This window comes from Phoxinus phoxinus (genome assembly GCF_949152265.1).
Source record: "Phoxinus phoxinus genome assembly, chromosome: 13".
Lineage (NCBI taxonomy): Eukaryota > Metazoa > Chordata > Actinopteri > Cypriniformes > Leuciscidae > Phoxinus > Phoxinus phoxinus.
In genome coordinates, this window is record NC_136888.1 from 33,824,868 (window position 1) to 33,842,303 (window position 17,436).

The 17,436-nt window shown below is 40.2% G+C and overlaps 3 protein-coding genes across 4 annotated transcripts; all 3 read left to right on the top strand.

Moving 5' to 3' along the window:
* LOC307008996 (zona pellucida sperm-binding protein 3-like) lies at nt 1–6,602 on the top strand. Its single transcript, XM_079632367.1, has 8 exons — nt 1–711; nt 1,020–1,138; nt 1,214–1,317; nt 1,422–1,599; nt 5,184–5,301; nt 5,384–5,466; nt 5,537–5,628; nt 5,699–6,602. The coding sequence occupies exons 1-8, from the start codon at nt 172–174 to the stop codon at nt 5,761–5,763; spliced, it is 1,299 nt and encodes a 432-aa protein (XP_079488493.1). The 5' UTR covers nt 1–171; the 3' UTR covers nt 5,764–6,602.
* A 1,331-nt stretch (nt 6,603–7,933) lies between these two features.
* LOC307008995 (zona pellucida sperm-binding protein 3-like) lies at nt 7,934–10,554 on the top strand. Of its 2 annotated transcripts, none has more exons than XM_079632365.1 (8): nt 7,934–8,643; nt 8,953–9,071; nt 9,149–9,252; nt 9,355–9,532; nt 9,670–9,787; nt 9,871–9,953; nt 10,024–10,115; nt 10,186–10,554. In XM_079632365.1, the coding sequence occupies exons 1-8, from the start codon at nt 8,104–8,106 to the stop codon at nt 10,251–10,253; spliced, it is 1,302 nt and encodes a 433-aa protein (XP_079488491.1). In that variant the 5' UTR covers nt 7,934–8,103; the 3' UTR covers nt 10,254–10,554. The 2 variants fall into 2 exon arrangements, with proteins under 2 accessions (XP_079488491.1, XP_079488492.1); XM_079632366.1 differs by having other exon boundaries at nt 8,040–8,643; nt 9,871–9,928; nt 10,186–10,275.
* A 3,233-nt stretch (nt 10,555–13,787) lies between these two features.
* LOC307008988 (zona pellucida sperm-binding protein 3-like) lies at nt 13,788–17,064 on the top strand. The gene is made up of 8 exons (XM_079632358.1): nt 13,788–14,504; nt 14,790–14,908; nt 14,984–15,087; nt 15,176–15,353; nt 15,486–15,603; nt 15,686–15,768; nt 15,837–15,928; nt 16,000–17,064. The coding sequence occupies exons 1-8, from the start codon at nt 13,962–13,964 to the stop codon at nt 16,065–16,067; spliced, it is 1,305 nt and encodes a 434-aa protein (XP_079488484.1). The 5' UTR covers nt 13,788–13,961; the 3' UTR covers nt 16,068–17,064.
* Nucleotides 17,065–17,436: the final 372 nt, after the last annotated feature.

Below are 17,436 nucleotides of genomic sequence, written 5' to 3' on the forward strand. Positions count from 1 at the left end.
AAAATGTGAAGAGCGTGGGTCCCCAAGATGCATAAACTCTACAGGTCCAGAGGAGAATCAAGGATAATCAATTAAGGTAAAAGGGGTGGAGCCAACTTAGTTCAAAGCTGTACAAAATAGCAAAGCCAAGCACTGGTGTATGTTGAGGTGTTTGAGTCAAAGTTTTTTAGGATGGGATTCCTAAAAGGTGTGTTAGTGTTGGTTTTGGTAGTTGCATTTGATCTGCCTGATGTCTTGGGAAGTTTGAGGTACAATCAAAGTCCAAGAAGTATGGGGCCAAAATCAGATCCAACTTCCAGAAGTCCTGGCCTTTCTCCTCTAGGCCTCTGGAACCCTTTGCAAGTGGCTTCTCAGTTTCAGAGTCCTTTGGGTCCCGAAAGCCTTGCACAGGAGCCTTTTGGCCTTCAGGAGAAGCAGCTGTTGCAGGGTCCAGTGAAGCCTTTGGATTGGAGGTATCCCATCGTTCCCGAGGTGCAGAGCGAGTTGGCGGTGGACTTCCAGTTGAGGCAACCCGTGACTCCCAGCAGTGTAGCGGTTCAATGCGGCGAGAACCGGGTTCTCGTAGAGGTCCAGCAGGACTTTTTCAGCAATGGCCAGTTGATCCAGCCAACTGGCCTGTCTTTAGGTGGATGTCCTGTTGTTGGTCAGGATCCTGGGTCAAGAGTGCTCATCTTTGAGTATGAATTACAGGACTGCAACAGTGTGCTGATGGTAAGAACTCATACATCTTAATGGGTTATTTTGTTGTGGCAGAGGATAGTCCAAATCTTTCAAGAAAACTGTTTACTTGGTTGTCAAAATGCTATGCGATGGCAGCTGGCCATTTATTTGAATGTGGAAATCCTGAATTAACTACTTGCCTTTAAATAACCCTGCAAACCAACAACATTTTGATGCTTTTATTTAGGAGGTATTCCACTATTTCACCGAGCATGTTCCCATTCATATCAACTGAGGGCACTGTCTTGGTATGTGAAGTCTGTGGGATGACCCTCTTGGTAACCACAATCTTTTTACAGATGAATGAGGAGGAGCTTGTCTACACCTTCTCTCTTACCTACACTCCTGAGGCGCTTGCAGGTACTCCGATTACCCGGGCCGATGGTGCAGTTGTTGGTGTTCAATGCCATTATCAAAGGTAAGTGCTCTGACTTTCTGCTCTGCTGCCTGTGCAACTGGGAGACCATTTAATGGGTATTTTCATGAACCGCAGGCTTCAAAATGTAAGCAGTGATGCCTTGAGGCCAACATGGCTCCCTTATGCCTCATCAGAGGCTGGTCAAGAAGTCTTGCTGTTCTCCCTGAAAATCATGATGGGTTGGTACAGGTTTTTTTCTTTCTATAAATTAAATCTTTACCCTTACTATTGTGGCTGTGCCTAAAATCTATATAAATATGTAATTTTTTTTAACTTTTTGTAGACGATTGGTCCTATCAGAGGCCTTCATACTCCTATTTCCTGGGTGGCGTTATTAACATCGAGGCATCTGTGATGCAGTACAATCATGTGCCTCTGCGTGTGTTTGTGGACCGCTGTGTGGCCACTCAAGTACCTGATGTGAACTCCCTTCCAAGATATTCCTTCATTGAGAATCATGGGTAAGGTCATGGCCATTGATTGTGACGACAGTGGTTTAAAAAAGCAACTTAATCCTGTACAGAGTCATGGTTAAGGTCTAGTTGCTTGATGGTCTACAGTTTACATTCATTTCAATTTCAAGTTTATTTGTATAGCGCTTTTCACAATGCATATTGTTTCAAAGCAGCTTTACAGAAAATGCATTTCAAAAATATACACACAAAATACAGTTAGTTAACCATAAAATTTTGGGCATAACATATCGCCGGCGTTGAGTCGTCTCTTCACAGGCGTCGAGTCGTCTCATCACAGGCGTTGGGGCATCTGAAGTCTCCATGAGAGGCTGGATACATAACTGGAGCTGACGAACTCTATTTGAGTTATAGGGACAGGCGTCCCGAGATAACAACAAAGGCAGATGGGAAATAATTAGCGTAGCTGCTGTTCATAATATGAATGCATTTGATCTGATTTAACTGTAGTATAAAAGATATGAGATGCATTATGTGAATGCTTGGCTAAAGAGATGCGTCTTTAATCTAGTTTTAAACTGGGAGAGCGAGTCTGAGCCTCGGACAGTATCAGGAAGGCTATTCCAGAGTTTAGGAGCTAGATGTGAAAACGCCCTCCCTCCTTTAGTGGACTTAGTTATCCTAGGTACGACCAGAAGCCTCGAATTTAGCGATCTTAAAGAGCGCGATGGATTATATGGCGATAGAAGATCTCTTAAATACACAGGAGCTAAACCATTTAGGGCTTTATAGGTCAGTAACAATACTTTGTAGTTGATACGGAACTTAATAGGTAACCAGTGTAGAGATGATAAAATTGGTGTTATATGATCATATTTTCTTGACCTAGTAAGAACTCTAGCGGCTGCATTTTGGACTAACTGTAGCTTGTTTACGGAGGATGCAGGACCACCAGCTAATAAAGCATTACAGTAATCTAGTCTCGAGGTCATGAATGCATGAACTAACTTTTCTGCATCAGAAACTGATAGCATATTACGTAGCTTAGCAATGTTTCTAAGGTGGAAAAAGGCTGTTCTTGTGACATTTGAAATATGATTTTCAAAAGACAAGTTGCGGTCCAGTATAACACCCAGATCTTTTACTGTAGAGGATAAAGTAACAGGACGTCCATCTAGATTAAGGTTGTATTGTAAGAGGTTTTGTGGGCAGTTTTTTGGACCAATCAGTAATACCTCCGTTTTATCTGAATTTAATAGAAGAAAATTACACGTCATCCAATATTTTATATCTTTAACACACTCTGTCATTTCAGATAATTTAGTGTTATCATCTGGTCGTGATGAAATATATAATTGAGTGTCATCAGCATAACAGTGGAAACTTATTCCATGTTTTCTTATAATATTACCAAGTGGCAGCATATAAATTGAGAATAGCAGAGGGCCTAATACAGATCCCTGCGGCACTCCATAATTTACTGATGTTATCTTTGATTTTTCCCCATTTAAATGAACAAAATGGTAACGGTCTGATAGGTACGATCTAAACCAGCTTAATGCCTGTCCCTGAACACCAGTGTAATTTTGAAGTCGATCTAAGAGTATTTTATGATCTATAGTGTCAAACGCAGCACTAAGATCGAGTAAAACTAGTATTGAGATACAGCCTTGGTCAGAAGCTAAAAGTAAATAATTTGTAATTTTAACCAGCGCAGTTTCTGTGCTATGATGTGGCCTGAATCCTGACTGAAATTTTTCATAGATATCGTTTTCTTGCAAGAAAGAGCACAATTGAGCGGACAACTTTTTCTAGTGTTTTAGACATAAATGGAAGATTTGAAATGGGTCTGTAGTTTGCTAGGTTATTTGGATCTAATTGTGGTTTCTTAATAAGAGGTTTTATAACTGTCAACTTGAATGTTTTTGGAACATGTCCTAAAGATAGAGACGAGTTAATAATATTGAGAAGAGGCTCTTCCACTACAGGTAACACTTCTTTCAGTAGTTTACTGGGTATTGGATCTAATAAACATGTTGTTGGTTTAGATGCAGTAATAAGTTTATTTAGCTCTTCCTGTCCTATAGTTGTAAAGCGCTGTAGTTGTTCTTGAGGGGCGATAATTGAGGCTGAATCATAAGACGCTGTCAAAGATTGTACATTTACAATTGTGTTTCTGATGCTTTCTATTTTCTCAGTGAAGAAATTCATGAAATCATTACTATTAAGATGTAACGGAATATTTTGTTCAGGTGATGTCTGTTTATTTGTTAATCTAGCCACAGTGTTAAATAAAAACCTTGGATTGTTTTGGTTATTTTCTATTAGTTTGCGGAGATGCTCAGCCCTGGCTGCTTTTAGAGCCTTTTTATAACGTGACATACTGTCTTTCCACGCGATTCTAAAGACCTCTAAATTAGTTTGTTTCCATTTGCGCTCTAAGTTACGAGTTTCTCTCTTGATAACATGCGTAGCACTGTTGTACAATGGTGCTTTAGTTTTCTCTCTAACCTTTTTTAATCTAATTGGTGCAACAGTTTCTAATGTACTAGAGAAAATGTTGCTCATACTGCTAGTCATTTCCTCTAGCTCATCTGTTTGTTTGGGTTCACTGAGAAGCTGAGATAGATCAGGTAAGCTATTCAAGAATCTATCTATAGTAGTTGGAAGGATTGTTCTGCCTGGTCGATAACGCGGCGCAACATGACACATTTCAGCAGTACGTAGTATGCAAGTTACCATGTAATGATCAGTGACATCATCACTTTGCGGTATAATATCTATATCGGTTGGATCGGTTCCATATGATATAATTAAATCTAGAGTATGATTAAGACGATGAGTGGGACCACTAACGTTTTGCTTGACCCCAAAGGAGTTTAATAAATCTGTGAACGCAGCCCCTAACGCATCATTTGTGTTATCAACGTGTATGTTGAAATCTCCAACAATTATTGCCTTATCGACATTGACCAATAGATCTGAGAGAAAATCTGCAAACTCTTTTAGGAAATCAGCGTAAGGCCCTGGCGGTCTATATACAGTACCCAAGGCTAGAGATAATGGGGATTTCTTTCTTACATCTAAGAGCGTAACATTTAATACAAGTACTTCAAACAAATTAAACCTGTGACCTGTTTTCTGAGTAACATTAAGAATATCTCTGTAGATTATTGCAACACCGCCGCCACGACCAATCAGACGAGGCTCATGCTTATAACCGTATCCTGGTGGAGTGGACTCATTAAGACCGAAATAATCATTTGGTTTAAGCCAGGTTTCAGTAAGGCAGAGTACATCGAAGCTATTATCAGTGACCATTTCATTTACAATAACCGCCTTAGATGTAAGCGATCTAATGTTTAGAAGACCTAGCTTTAGAAATTGTTTTTGTTCACTAATATTGAGATTTTCTGGTTTAATCACAATTAGATTTTTCTTAGATCCTACAGTAGATTTATTGTTTGGCCTCACTAAACGAGGAATAGACACAGTTTCTATATAGTGTTCTACACTGGTACTTATATCAATTAATTTGGGACAGCAAAGAATGTGATTTGGACTTTGACTTACTAGTGAGTTGAGTTGACTTACTATTCATGAGTTGATCTTTGTGATTGCTTTGTCGTCAGGTGTTTTGTGGATGCCAAAACTACAGCTTCCAGCTCCCGCTTCATTCCTCGGTCTCAGGTTGACAAGATCCAGTTCCAGCTGGAGGCGTTTATGTTCCAGGAGGGCAGCAGTCCTTCTGTATGTATTACGAATATCATGAGTTAATTTGATTTCTCTTACAATCTGCTTTGGTTTTGTGACTTGTCTGTCATCCTTGCAGATCTACATAACCTGTATTCTGAAGGCAACTATTGCTTCTGCACCTAGTGACGCTCAGCGCAAGTCCTGTTCCTTTGCCAATGGGTATGTTGGTTTTATTTTTTTATGCTGACTTTGCTCATATTGGAGGTTTCATGTCTTTGTCTTTTTGCAGGTGGTTTGCTGCTGATGGGAATGATCAAGTTTGTGGTTGCTGTGACTCAAGATGTGGTCCTGATGGTGAATTTGATGCTTCTCCCTATGGAGGTTGGTAGCGTTTGCTCTTTCTAAGGTTGCTTTGTTTTCAAGTGCTCTAACTTGGCTCTCTTCTTTCTAGGCATTCAGTGGGAAGGCAAGGCCTCACTTGGTCCTTTAATGGTTCAAGGGCAAAAGAGAGCTTAATAAACCTGACAAACCAATCCTTGCTTGTTTCTGACGTGTTAATTTGCTTCATGTCTGGTATAAAATATTTTAAATTGGGCAAAAAGTGCCTCATTCTGCTGATGTGGTGAAAGTGATGGTCCTACTGTACCTTTTCAAGTCCCATATACCATCCAACCATAGGGTCCCAGTAGTTTAGAGCTTTCTCCATAGGTAATCTTAAATTGAGCATTTTCAATAAGCTCCAAGGTTAATTGGTATATGCTTTTGAAGCCATCAGTTTACATTACACGTTTAGTTTAACAGCAGAAATCCTAATGTCAAACATAGATGATGCTCTTAAGAATTTGAGTAGCAAATAATTCTAAAATCTCTATGCAGGGAACACCTTGTCCCATAAGCACTGCTGTTGTAATGGATTTTTTGTTCTCCCTATTGTATTACTGTGCTCTCAAAGTTTGTATATGAATATTGTGATGCTTAATACTTATAATAAACTTTATCTGAAGTTTGATCACTAAGCCCTCGTGGTAATAAAAAAACTAAACACCCCATCCCCTCTCTCTGGGATATGTATTTATGAATATTGAATCTATCCTTTCTACTTGGGTTCTTTTTAGATTACAGTAAGTTTCCGTCATGCACAAGTTTGTAAAATTGTGAATGTTGATTAAAATTTAGTCTTCCAGTGTTCTCATTTGCTAATGCAGTTGTTTTCAGTCCTAAGCTGTGTCAGAAATCAAGTACTTCCCTATTATGTTGTAAATAAATGGCCAAAATGCATAAAAAGTTGTCTCTTTTTAGTTGAAAATGGTGTCATGTAAATGTCCGCTCAATGGTTGCATCCGAAATCACATACTCTATTGAGTAGGTACTAAATTTGAATTAGTAATTAAACTAATGATTGTTGCGACAAGTGAATCAATCAAAACTAACTTTAGCTGGAAAATATCTTTATTCAAGAACCGCTATAAAGCCAAAACAATCTTTGTTACCTTAAATGATCAGTTTTTCACTGTAAAGCCGCTTTGAAACAATCTACATTGTTAAAAGCGCTGTATAAATGAAGATGACTTGACTTGACAACCTTTTAAAAGGATGTTCTGTGTAGTATGATTGTGTGCGTAGTATGAATGAAATCCACATATACTACATCCACCATGTTGTCATGTGTTGTATGACCTTCCAGCATCAGTTGTCGCTTCACTGCCATTCACAAATCCTCTCCTGATGCCTCATGGGATAGTAAAGTGTCCATCGTATGCACACTTCAGAATCTCGCTGGAAGTAGTAGATCATCCAGGTACTTTTTGCCTACTCTTTTATCAGTACTGCAAATTCGAACATACTACTTTCGCCAACTATATAGTAGGGGAGTATGCGATTTCGTATACAACCCTTTTATTAAATAAGAGAGACTGACCCTGCATCTCAATGTCCATACTATTTATCCTAAACAGTAAGAGAGAATAAAATGACTGTGTCCCACAGCATAGTATGTTGAAAAGAGTATGCCAGAAGCCTCCGGATGGTCTACTATTTCTGGTTGATTTTCTATGTGTGGATCCGTGCTCACTATAATGGCTAATATTGCCCACAACCCATTGCGCTTTGGAGGAGGATTCAGTTCAGAAATTCAAACACGATTGAAAAGTGTTGAGAAAACTACAAAACATGGCGGATATGCACGACCGATGGTTAAGTAGAGAGGTTTAGATAAAGGGGTTTGGGTGACAAATAATCAACATTTAAACTGATTCAAATAGTTATGTAATGTTATCCGTGTTATATTTAATCTGCAACAACAATGTAAACTTTTATAAAGATCTGTTAGGCCATTAACTTTTAAATGCATCATTGTGCATCAATATGAGGAGAGTCTCTGCATGAAAGACCCGGGACTGGCAGATCAACGTGCTTCTGCATTTCTCTCCGATACAGTAGGAAACTAAACTAAATGTGGAGGATTTTATCTTTGACAAGATAAATTACAGGTCAGTGTACGTGACAGGACACGTGTAACTAAGCGACAGAGAGCAACCGTTAAAGACGTTATTTTATGATGTGATAGTATGTTCCAAAGCTTGTCTACACTTCTGTTACACACTCAAAAGTATGTACTTTTTCTTCACAAAAACAGTACATACTTTTAGGTCATAGTATAAGTAGGCGAATTGAGACGCAGCAAGACAAAATGTGAAGAGCGTGGGTCCCCAAGATGCATAAACTCTACAGGTCCAGAGGAGAATCAAAGGTAATCAATTAAGGTAAAAGGGGTGGAGCCAACTTAGTTCAAAGCTGTACAAAATGGCAAAGCCAAGCACTGGTGTATGTTGAGGTGTTTGAGTCAAAGTTTTTAGGATGGGATTTCTGAAAGGTGTGTTAGTGTTGGTTTTGGTAGTTGCATTTGATCTGCCTGATGTCTTGGGAAGTTTGAGGTACAGTCAAAGTCCAAGAAGCATGGGGCCAAAATCAGATCCAGCTTCCAGAAGTCCTGCCCTTTCTCCTCTAGGCCTCTGGAACCCTTTGCAAGTGGCTTCTCAGTTTCAGAGTCCTTTGGGTCCCGAAATACTGGCACAGGAGCCTTTTGGCCTTCAGGAGAAGCAGCTGTTGCAGGGTCCAGTGAAGCCTTTGGATTGGAGTTATCCCATCGTTCCCGAGGTGCAGAGCGAGTTGGCGGTGGACTTCCAGTTGAGGCAACCCGTGACTCCCAGCAGCGTAGCGGTTCAATGTGGCGAGAACCGGGTTCTCGTAGAGGTCCAGCAGGACTTTTTCAGCAATGGTCAGTTGATCCAGCCAACTGGCCTGTCTTTAGGTGGATGTCCTGTTGTTGGTCAGGATCCTGGGTCAAGAGTGCTCATCTTTGAGTATGAGTTACAGGACTGCAACAGTGTGCTGATGGTAAGAACTCATACATCTTAATGGGTTATATTGGTGTGGCGGATGATAGTCAAAATCTTTCAAGGAAACTCAGTTTACTTGGTTGTCAATTGCAATGCCATGGCAGCTGGCCATTTATTTGAATGTAGAAATCCTGAATTAACTACTTGCCTTTAACTAACCCTGCAAACCAACAACATTTTGATGCTCTTATTTAGGAGTTATTCCACTATTGCACCGAGCACGTTCCTATTCATATCAACTGAGGGCACTGTCTTGGTATGTGAAGTCTGTGGGATGACCCTCTTGCTAACCACAATCTTTTTACAGATGAATGAGGAAGAGCTTGTCTACACCTTCTCTCTTACCTACACCCCTGAGGCACTTGCAGGTACTCCGATTACCCGGGCCGATGGTGCAATTGTTGGTGTTCAATGCCATTATCAAAGGTAAGTGCTCTCTGACTTTCTGCTCTGCTGCCTGTGCAACTGGGAGACCATTTAATGGGTATTTTCATAAACCGTAGGCTTCAGAATGTAAGCAGTGATGCCTTGAGGCCAACATGGGTCCCTTATGCCTCATCAGAGGCTGGTCAAGAAGTCTTGCTGTTCTCCCTGAAGATCATGATGGGTTGGTACAGGTTTTCTTTCTGTAAAATAAATCTTTACCCTTGCTGTTGTGGCTGTGCCTAAAATCTATATATGTAATTTTAAACATTTTTACTTTTTGTAGACGATTGGTCCTATCAGAGGCCTTCATACTCCTATTTCCTTGGTGGCGTTATTAACATCGAGGCATCTGTGATGCAGTACAATCATGTGCCTCTGCGTGTGTTTGTGGACCGCTGTGTGGCCACTCAAGTACCTGATGTGAACTCTCTTCCAAGATATTCCTTCATTGAGAATCATGGGTAAGGTCATGGCCATTGTTACGACACCGGTTTAAAAAAGCAACTTAATCCTGTACAGAGTCATGGTTAAGGTCTAGTTGCTTGATGGTCTACAGTTGACATTCATGAGTTGCTCTTTGTGATTGCTTGGTCGTCAGATGTTTTGTGGATGCCAAAACTACATCTTCCAGCTCCCGCTTCATGCCTCGGTCCCAGGTTGATAAGATCCAGTTCCAGCTGGAGGCGTTTATGTTCCAGGAGGGCAGCAGTCCTTCTGTATGTTTCACGAATATCATGAGTTAATTTGATTTCTCTTCCGGCCTGCTTTGGTTTTGTGACTTGTCTGTCATCCCTTGCAGATCTACATAACCTGTATTCTGAGGGCAACTATTGCTTCTGCACCCAGTGACGCTCAGCGCAAGTCCTGTTCCTTTGCCAATGGGTATGTTGGGTTTATTTTTTTATGCTGACTTTGCTCATATTGGAGGTTCCATGTCTTTGTCTTTTTGCAGGTGGTTTGCTGCTGATGGGAATGACCAAGTTTGTGGTTGCTGTGACTCAACATGTGGTCCTGATGGTGAATTTGCTGCTTCTCCCTATGGAGGTTGGTAGTGTTTGCTCTTTCTAAGGTTGCTTTTTATTCAAGTGCTCTAACTTGGCTCTCTTCTTTCTAGGCATTCAGTGGGAAGGCAAGGCCTCACTTGGTCCTGTAATGGTTCAAGGGCAAAAGAGAGCCTCTTAATAAAACTGACAAACCAATCCTTGATTATTTCTGACTTGTCATTTTGCTTCATGACTTGTTTAACAGATTTTAAATTGTGCAAAAATTGCCTCATTCTGCTGATGTGGTGAAAGCTCAAGGTTATGCTTTTGAAACCAATAGTTAAACAGAAGAATTCCTGGTAAAAATCATTACCACTGAGGCTTTTATATAGTTCTTGTATGTGTTCTACTGTACACCCAAAGTGCTTCACAATCATATCAGAGGATCACTCCAGTGTAGCATCCACTTGGATGATGCAACAGTAGCCACAGTACAGCTTTGCCAGTGCACTCACCACAAACCAGCTATAAGTGGAGAGTGTGATAGAGCCAATTCAATGGATTGGAAGAATTGGGTGGCCATGATTGGCAAGGGCCAAAGGAGGGAATTTGGCGAGGGTACTGGGGTTATACCTCTACTCTTTACGAGAAGTGCCATGGGATTTTTTTTTTTTTTAATGACCATAAAGAGTCAGGACCTGTTTAACTTCTCATCTGATGGACAGTGTTAATTTAGCAAACCAATCATTCCAAAAGAGCTCTGCGGGGATCACCTTGTCCCATGAAGCACTGTGGTTGATGTAATTTATTTGGTCTTTTAATATTCCTGTTCTCTTCTGTGCATATTTTGACATTTACTTTTGCAACTTCCACTGAAGTTTGATCAGGTTGACTCATACAAGACTCATTTGCTGCGGATTCATTTGGAATTTTCCTTTTTTTTTTTTTTGACTTTGTTCTACACACCTGTAGCGCAAATTGATGCAGCATGTTCATTTTAGAAAATGTTTTTAATAACGAACTATTTGGGGTGTGTGCAGTGAATCTTGAAGGAAACCGCGGTGACTTGGTCTTCTGGGTTCTGGTGTCTGTAAGAAAAAATTGTGGACGTCGAAGATCTCAAAAATGAAGTTTATTACAGTAAAGTAGTGGCAAGGTACACAAAAGCACCTTGGGTTCACCGGTGTCAGAATGAACCCAGATCATCCAAATCTCAAACCTTTTATCCTGGTACAGTTTACAACTCTTAATGCAAATGAAGTTGCTCTTATCGTGACAGCTGTAGTCTGTATGTTAATGAAGTCGAGACACCCCCTTGTCTGAGAAGATTCTCTGTGTCCCATTCCCATTCTACAATTGATTACCATTTGTTCAGGATATGATCAACCCAAATGGTCAACTCTTAATGTAAATGAAATCAGAACAGCAAAAGGTTTAGATACAATCTATCTGAAGTGATCACATCTTTGATCTTCTGTTAGAACGGTCAAATGTTTTGCGGTGACAAGCTATTTGAAGTCCATGTAATCAAAATGGTCGTTGGTTGCCCTCTGTGATACTATTTATTTACATATTACTGAGATTGGATGTAATTGTCTCTATATGATAATTAAGCTCTTTTAAGTGAAGGAACATTCTGATATAAATGTATATATTGGAGTGGAAGTTGGATCGGGGCAGAATATAATTTCTTACATGTCATGCAACACTCTAAAGACTGAACATGTAATATGCATGCGCATAACGTAATATTTCACAAATTAACGTTTTTGTTGTGTGCACGGAGACAACAATGGTATACTTTTCAAAAACTTGACCTTTGTAATTCAATTTTCAAAAGTTTGCTTTTTAAGGCTCCCAAAATGTTATGTAAATGACAAATGCTTAAGCTTTCCTGTAGCTCAAACCGAAGAGTGTTGGTGCTTGCAGCGCCAAGGTAATGGGTTGGGTTCCTAGGGAAAGCAAGAACTGATAAGCATCTAAATGTGTTCCTTGAAAATGCAATGTAAGTCGCTTTGGATAAAAGCGTCTGCCAAATGTGTAAATGCACATGTTTTTATTTGAAAATTGTGTCGTAAATGGCCCCTCAATGTGTAAGATAAGAGAGACAGAAAGTGCTTCTCAATATCCCTCGTTTCCTTGCTCCTCCGTCCTATGACCCGGAAACCGCTCGAGCTCAGCCATCTTGAAGGACATCTATATTCTCTAATTGCACCACGAGGAGGCAAGGAGTGAGGAGGCTTCCTGAGGAGTCATAAGCGAGAATGCACAAATGTATCCTTTGCGGAAGTGTGTTATCGACTAAACGTGAAGCACATAGAAATTCTCCTCCCCCTTCACATCGGTCACAATCATTCGAATTTATACTTTACCTCGGCAATTTAAATAAACCACCTATATCAACAGGGTATCTTGCTTTATTCTTATTTATTATGAATTTCTTTAATAATCCAACTTCAACAACATAAGGGCAGATCCCTATGATGCTTTGAAGTGACACTCGAGTGATCAAGAATTCCAATGTATAAATAAGCTTTCCTTCAATTCCTCCGTCCTCCTTTTCTTTCCTTACAGCCTTCCCTCACTTCCTACAGGGGGTGGATCTGAGACGTGAGGAAAGGAAACGAGGATGCAAAAATAAGAATTGAGAAGCACCCAAAATGCCTGTGCAAAAATCCACACTTGATGTCTTGGCCACTTGACCACACGTGCATGTGACAGGAAGTAAGTGTGCAAGACTGTCCAATGTCTAAAAAATACCAAAGCTCATTGGTCTTAATGTACACTAAACCTACCATCTTCAATAATGCTTCGGAGTGGTATTCAAGGCTAAGCGTATCCCATCATGCATTGTGTTTGGAAACTTGTGTTTGGAAACACTTGAAAACATGGTAACACTTTATTTTGATGGTCCCTTTTGAACATTCTGTTGACTATAAGTGACATTGCAACTACATGAAAACTAACTCTCATTAGAGTTTAAGTAGAGTATTAGTAGACTGGTAGGGTTCGAATAAATTGGGATGTACCTGCAAAGTTTCTTATGGTCAACAGAATGTCTGTTGGGGACCATCACAATAAAGAGTTAGCAGATAATAAGCAAACAGACTCTTTATTGTGAATGTCCCCAACAGACATTCTACTGACAATAAGTAACTTTGCAAGTATGTGTCAACTTATTCTAACCCTAACCCTACCAGTCTACTAATACTCTACTAAACAATCTAATGAGAGTTAGTAGACATGTAGGTGCAACGTTACATATAGTCAACAGAATGTGTGAAAGGGACCATAAAAATAAGATGAAACTGAAAACATTCCACTGCAAGTTAAATTAATGAGATATTATTCATAACTTGGTAGTAAAACATAAAGCGTTGTACATGTTATTGGTTCAAAGATGCAAGTGTATATTTTGTACAACATATGCAACTGCATATCATCACTTAATACAAACATCACAAGTTTTAAATTGTGTATTTTGTTACATAGGACAGGCATTTTATTTAAAAGTTTATTTTTAAAATGCAAAGTACTTGAAAACAAAATGTGTAAATAAAGCTCTGTAAACTAGCATTTTGCAACACTAAAACTGTGTCCCATTAGGTAATCAAAAACTCTACACATACTTGCGGTCTTCAAGCCCACTCGAACACTTGGTTCAAAGACCGGAAATACTGTAGGTCATGTAAGTAGACAAGTGCTCAAATACAAAGAGTGGGTATTTGGACAGGCCCATAAAGAAAAGTGGTCCCTCCCCAAGATGCATACACTCTACAGGTCCAGAGGAGAATCAAGGATAATCAATTAAGGTAAAAGGGGTGGAGCCAACTTAACTCAAAGCTGTAGAAAATGGCAAAGCCACACATTGGTGTGTGTTGTGGTGTTTGTGTCAAAGTTTGCTAGGATGGGGGTCCTGAAAGTTTTCCTAGCGGTGGTTGTTGTGATTGTTGCATTTGATCTGCCTGATGTCTTGGGAAGTTTGAGGTACAGTCAAAGTCCAAGAAGCATGGGGCCAAAATCAGATCCAGCTTCCAGAAGTCCTGGCCTTTCTCCTCTTGGCCTCTGGAACCCTTTGCAAGTGGTTTCTCAGTTTCAGAGTCCTTTGGGTCCTGAAAGCCTTGCGCAGGAGCCTTTTGGCCTTCAGGAGAAGCAGCTGTTGCAGGGTCCAGTGAAGCCTTTGGATTGGAGGTATCCCATTGTTCCCGAGGTGCAGAGCGAGTTGGCGGTGGACTTCCAGTTGAGGCAACCCGTGACTCCCAGCAGCGTAGCGGTGCAATGCGGCGAGAACCGGGTTCTCGTAGAGGTCCAGCAGGACTTTTTCAGCAATGGTCAGTTGATCCAGCCAACTGGCCTGTCTTTAGGTGGATGTCCTGTTGTTGGTCAGGATCCTGGGTCAAGAGTGCTCATCTTTGAGTATGAATTACAGGACTGCAACAGTGTGCTGATGGTAAGAACTCATACATCTTAATGGGTTAATAGAGTTAACGTTAGTTTTTACCCTGGAACAGCCAATGCGCATGTCTCCAAACATTGGCTATCTCTGGCAACACTGGAGCTTCTGAGGACAGCTGTGGTGATGTGAAGAATTTTTTCTAATTGGTGATTTTGCTCTTTAGGAATTCCACCATATCGCACAGTGCACCTTTTCCAAATCACCTTAATATGAGTGCATGATCTTGGTGTATGTGAAGTCTGTGGGATGACCCTCTTGGTAACCACAATCTCTTTACAGATGAATGAGGAAGAGCTTGTCTACACCTTCTCTCTTACCTACACCCCTGAGGCGCTTGCAGGTACTCCAATTACCCGGGCCGATGGTGCAATTGTTGGTGTTCAATGCCATTATCAAAGGTAAGTGATCTCTGACTTTCTGCACTTTCTCGTGCAATTGGGAGACCATTTAATGGGTACTTTCATGAACCGCAGGCTTCAAAATGTAAGCAGTGATGCCTTGAGGCCAACATGGCTCCCTTATACCTCATCAGAGGCTGGTGAAGAAATCTTGCTGTTCTCCCTGAAGATCATGATGGGTTGGTACAGTTTTTTTTTTTTTCTTTCAATAAAATAAACATTTAGCCTTGCTATTGTGGCTGTGGCTAAATTTATTTTTATGTGTAGATGATTGGTCCTATCAGAGGCCTTCATACTCCTATTTCCTGGGTGGCGTTATTAACATCGAGGCATCTGTGATGCAGTACAATCATGTGCCTCTGCGTGTGTTTGTGGACCGCTGTGTGGCCACTCAAGTACCTGATGTGAACTCCCTTCCAAGATATTCTTTCATTGAGAATCATGGGTAAGGTCATGGCCCTTGATGCGGTAGGACTGTTTAAGTTGCTTTTTGTAGCCACAGTCATGGTTAAGGTCTAGTTGCTTGATGGTCTACGGTTGACATTCATGAGTTGCTCTTTCTGATATCTGTCATTAGATGCTTTATGGATGCCAAAACTACAGCTTCCAGCTCTCGCTTCATGCCTCGTTCCCAGGTTGACAAGATCCAGTTCCAGCTGGAGGCGTTTATGTTCCAGGAGGGCAGCAGTCCTTCTGTATGTATTCTGAATATCATGAGTTAATTCGATTTCTCTTACAATCTGCTTTGGTTTTGTGACTTGTCTGTCATCCTTGCAGATCTACATAACCTGTATTCTGAAGGCAACTATTGCTTCTGCACCCAGTGATGCTCGGCACAAATCCTGTTCCTTTGCCAATGGGTATGTTTTTCTTTTGTTGTTGTTGACCTTGCTCATGTTGACGGTTCCATGTCTTGGTCTTTTTGCAGGTGGTTTGCTGCTGATGGAAACGACCAAGATTGTGTTTGCTGTGACTCAACATGTGGTCCTGATGGTGAATTTGCTGCTTCTCCCTATGGAGGTTGGTAGCTTTTGCTGTTTAGGGTTGCTTTTGAGGTTTCAAGTGCTCTAATTTTATTTTATTCCCTCTAGGCATTCAGTGGGAAGGCAAGGCCTCACTTGGTCCCTTAATGGTTCAAGGGCAAAAGACAAGCTATTAATAAAATTGAGGACTCAATCCTTGTTTCTGACTTGTCACCTTTTCTTGTCTGGTTTAACTGCTTTTGACTTGGTGGTTCATACGGTTAGTGTAGGGAAACAGATTCATTACCTCCACTATGCAGCAGTTGGTTTCTGGAGGTTTAAACCATTTTTCTCCATGGGAATAAATCCATGTATTACAAGTTCAGTTTCTATCTCAATTCAAACTAGTTAAACCAAGCTTGTTTGTTACTGTGTACATTACAATTTTACTCCATAATTTGTAACCATCATCCTGCAGCTTTTATATACTGTGTTCCTTGATCCTCTAATGCAGACTTCAAGTGAGTTATTTTGGTGGTAGGGCTTTTAGTTGTGCAGCGCCTAATATGGAATTCTTTACCATGTCATATTTGCAAGCTGGACTAAATTTTCAATTTCAAAGTTCAGATGTATCAATTTAGGATAGCTTTTTAATGATTCGGTCGAGTTTTTGAACGCTGCGTACAAAATAAAGCAAGGTGGTAAAATAAAGCGCCCTGGAGTGTCTTGAAAGATCCCTTTACACTCTAAAAAATACTAGGTTAAAGTCCACCCAATTTGGGTTGTTTTTCAACCCCAGAGCTTGGTTAATAGGACAAAACACATTTTGGCTTAATTTTACCAAGCATAATTGGTTGGTTTAACCCAGCAAAGTTTAACCCAGCAAAATTTCTATTTTATGTCTAGTGAGCAACTTAAATTTTTTTTTTAAATAATAAACTTGATACAACTACTGGCCTCCATAATTATTTTTTTTCTATTATATAAATGCATACTGCCAACATTTAAGCTCGTAGCTGAAAAATGCGGCAATGGCTCCATAAACAGTGTACAGTTCTGAGAACATATTTTTAACATCTGTATTTATATTCTGTATATTTTTGAATAAAAGCAAACTTTTATGCAAGACATCAGGCTTTTCCATCACGTGAAAAGACCGACGTGAGTCACGCAACATTGCACTGCTTTCTCCTGAAGAGGTTTTAAAAAGCCTGCGATAAATAACTCAATCACTTGGTTGTCTGACCCAAGATCTGGGTAACACAAGAAAACGCCCCAAACACTGGTTTGTTACATTTGACCCAGCAGCTGGGTAACAATCATAATAGTAGGACACCCCAGCACACATTATGAAACAAAATAATGCAGTTCTCGACCCATTTAATTCAACTTAATACCACTCTAAAAAATCTTGGGTTATTTTTTCAACCCAAATCCTGGGTTGAGCCTTTTGGATATTTTTTTTTCCAGTATTTGGGCAGTTTTTGTATTCCTAGCACTAGGATCCTTTTGGAAGGTAATGTTATTTTTAGTACAGTGAGTGACCCTGTGCTCTTCTCTTTTCCT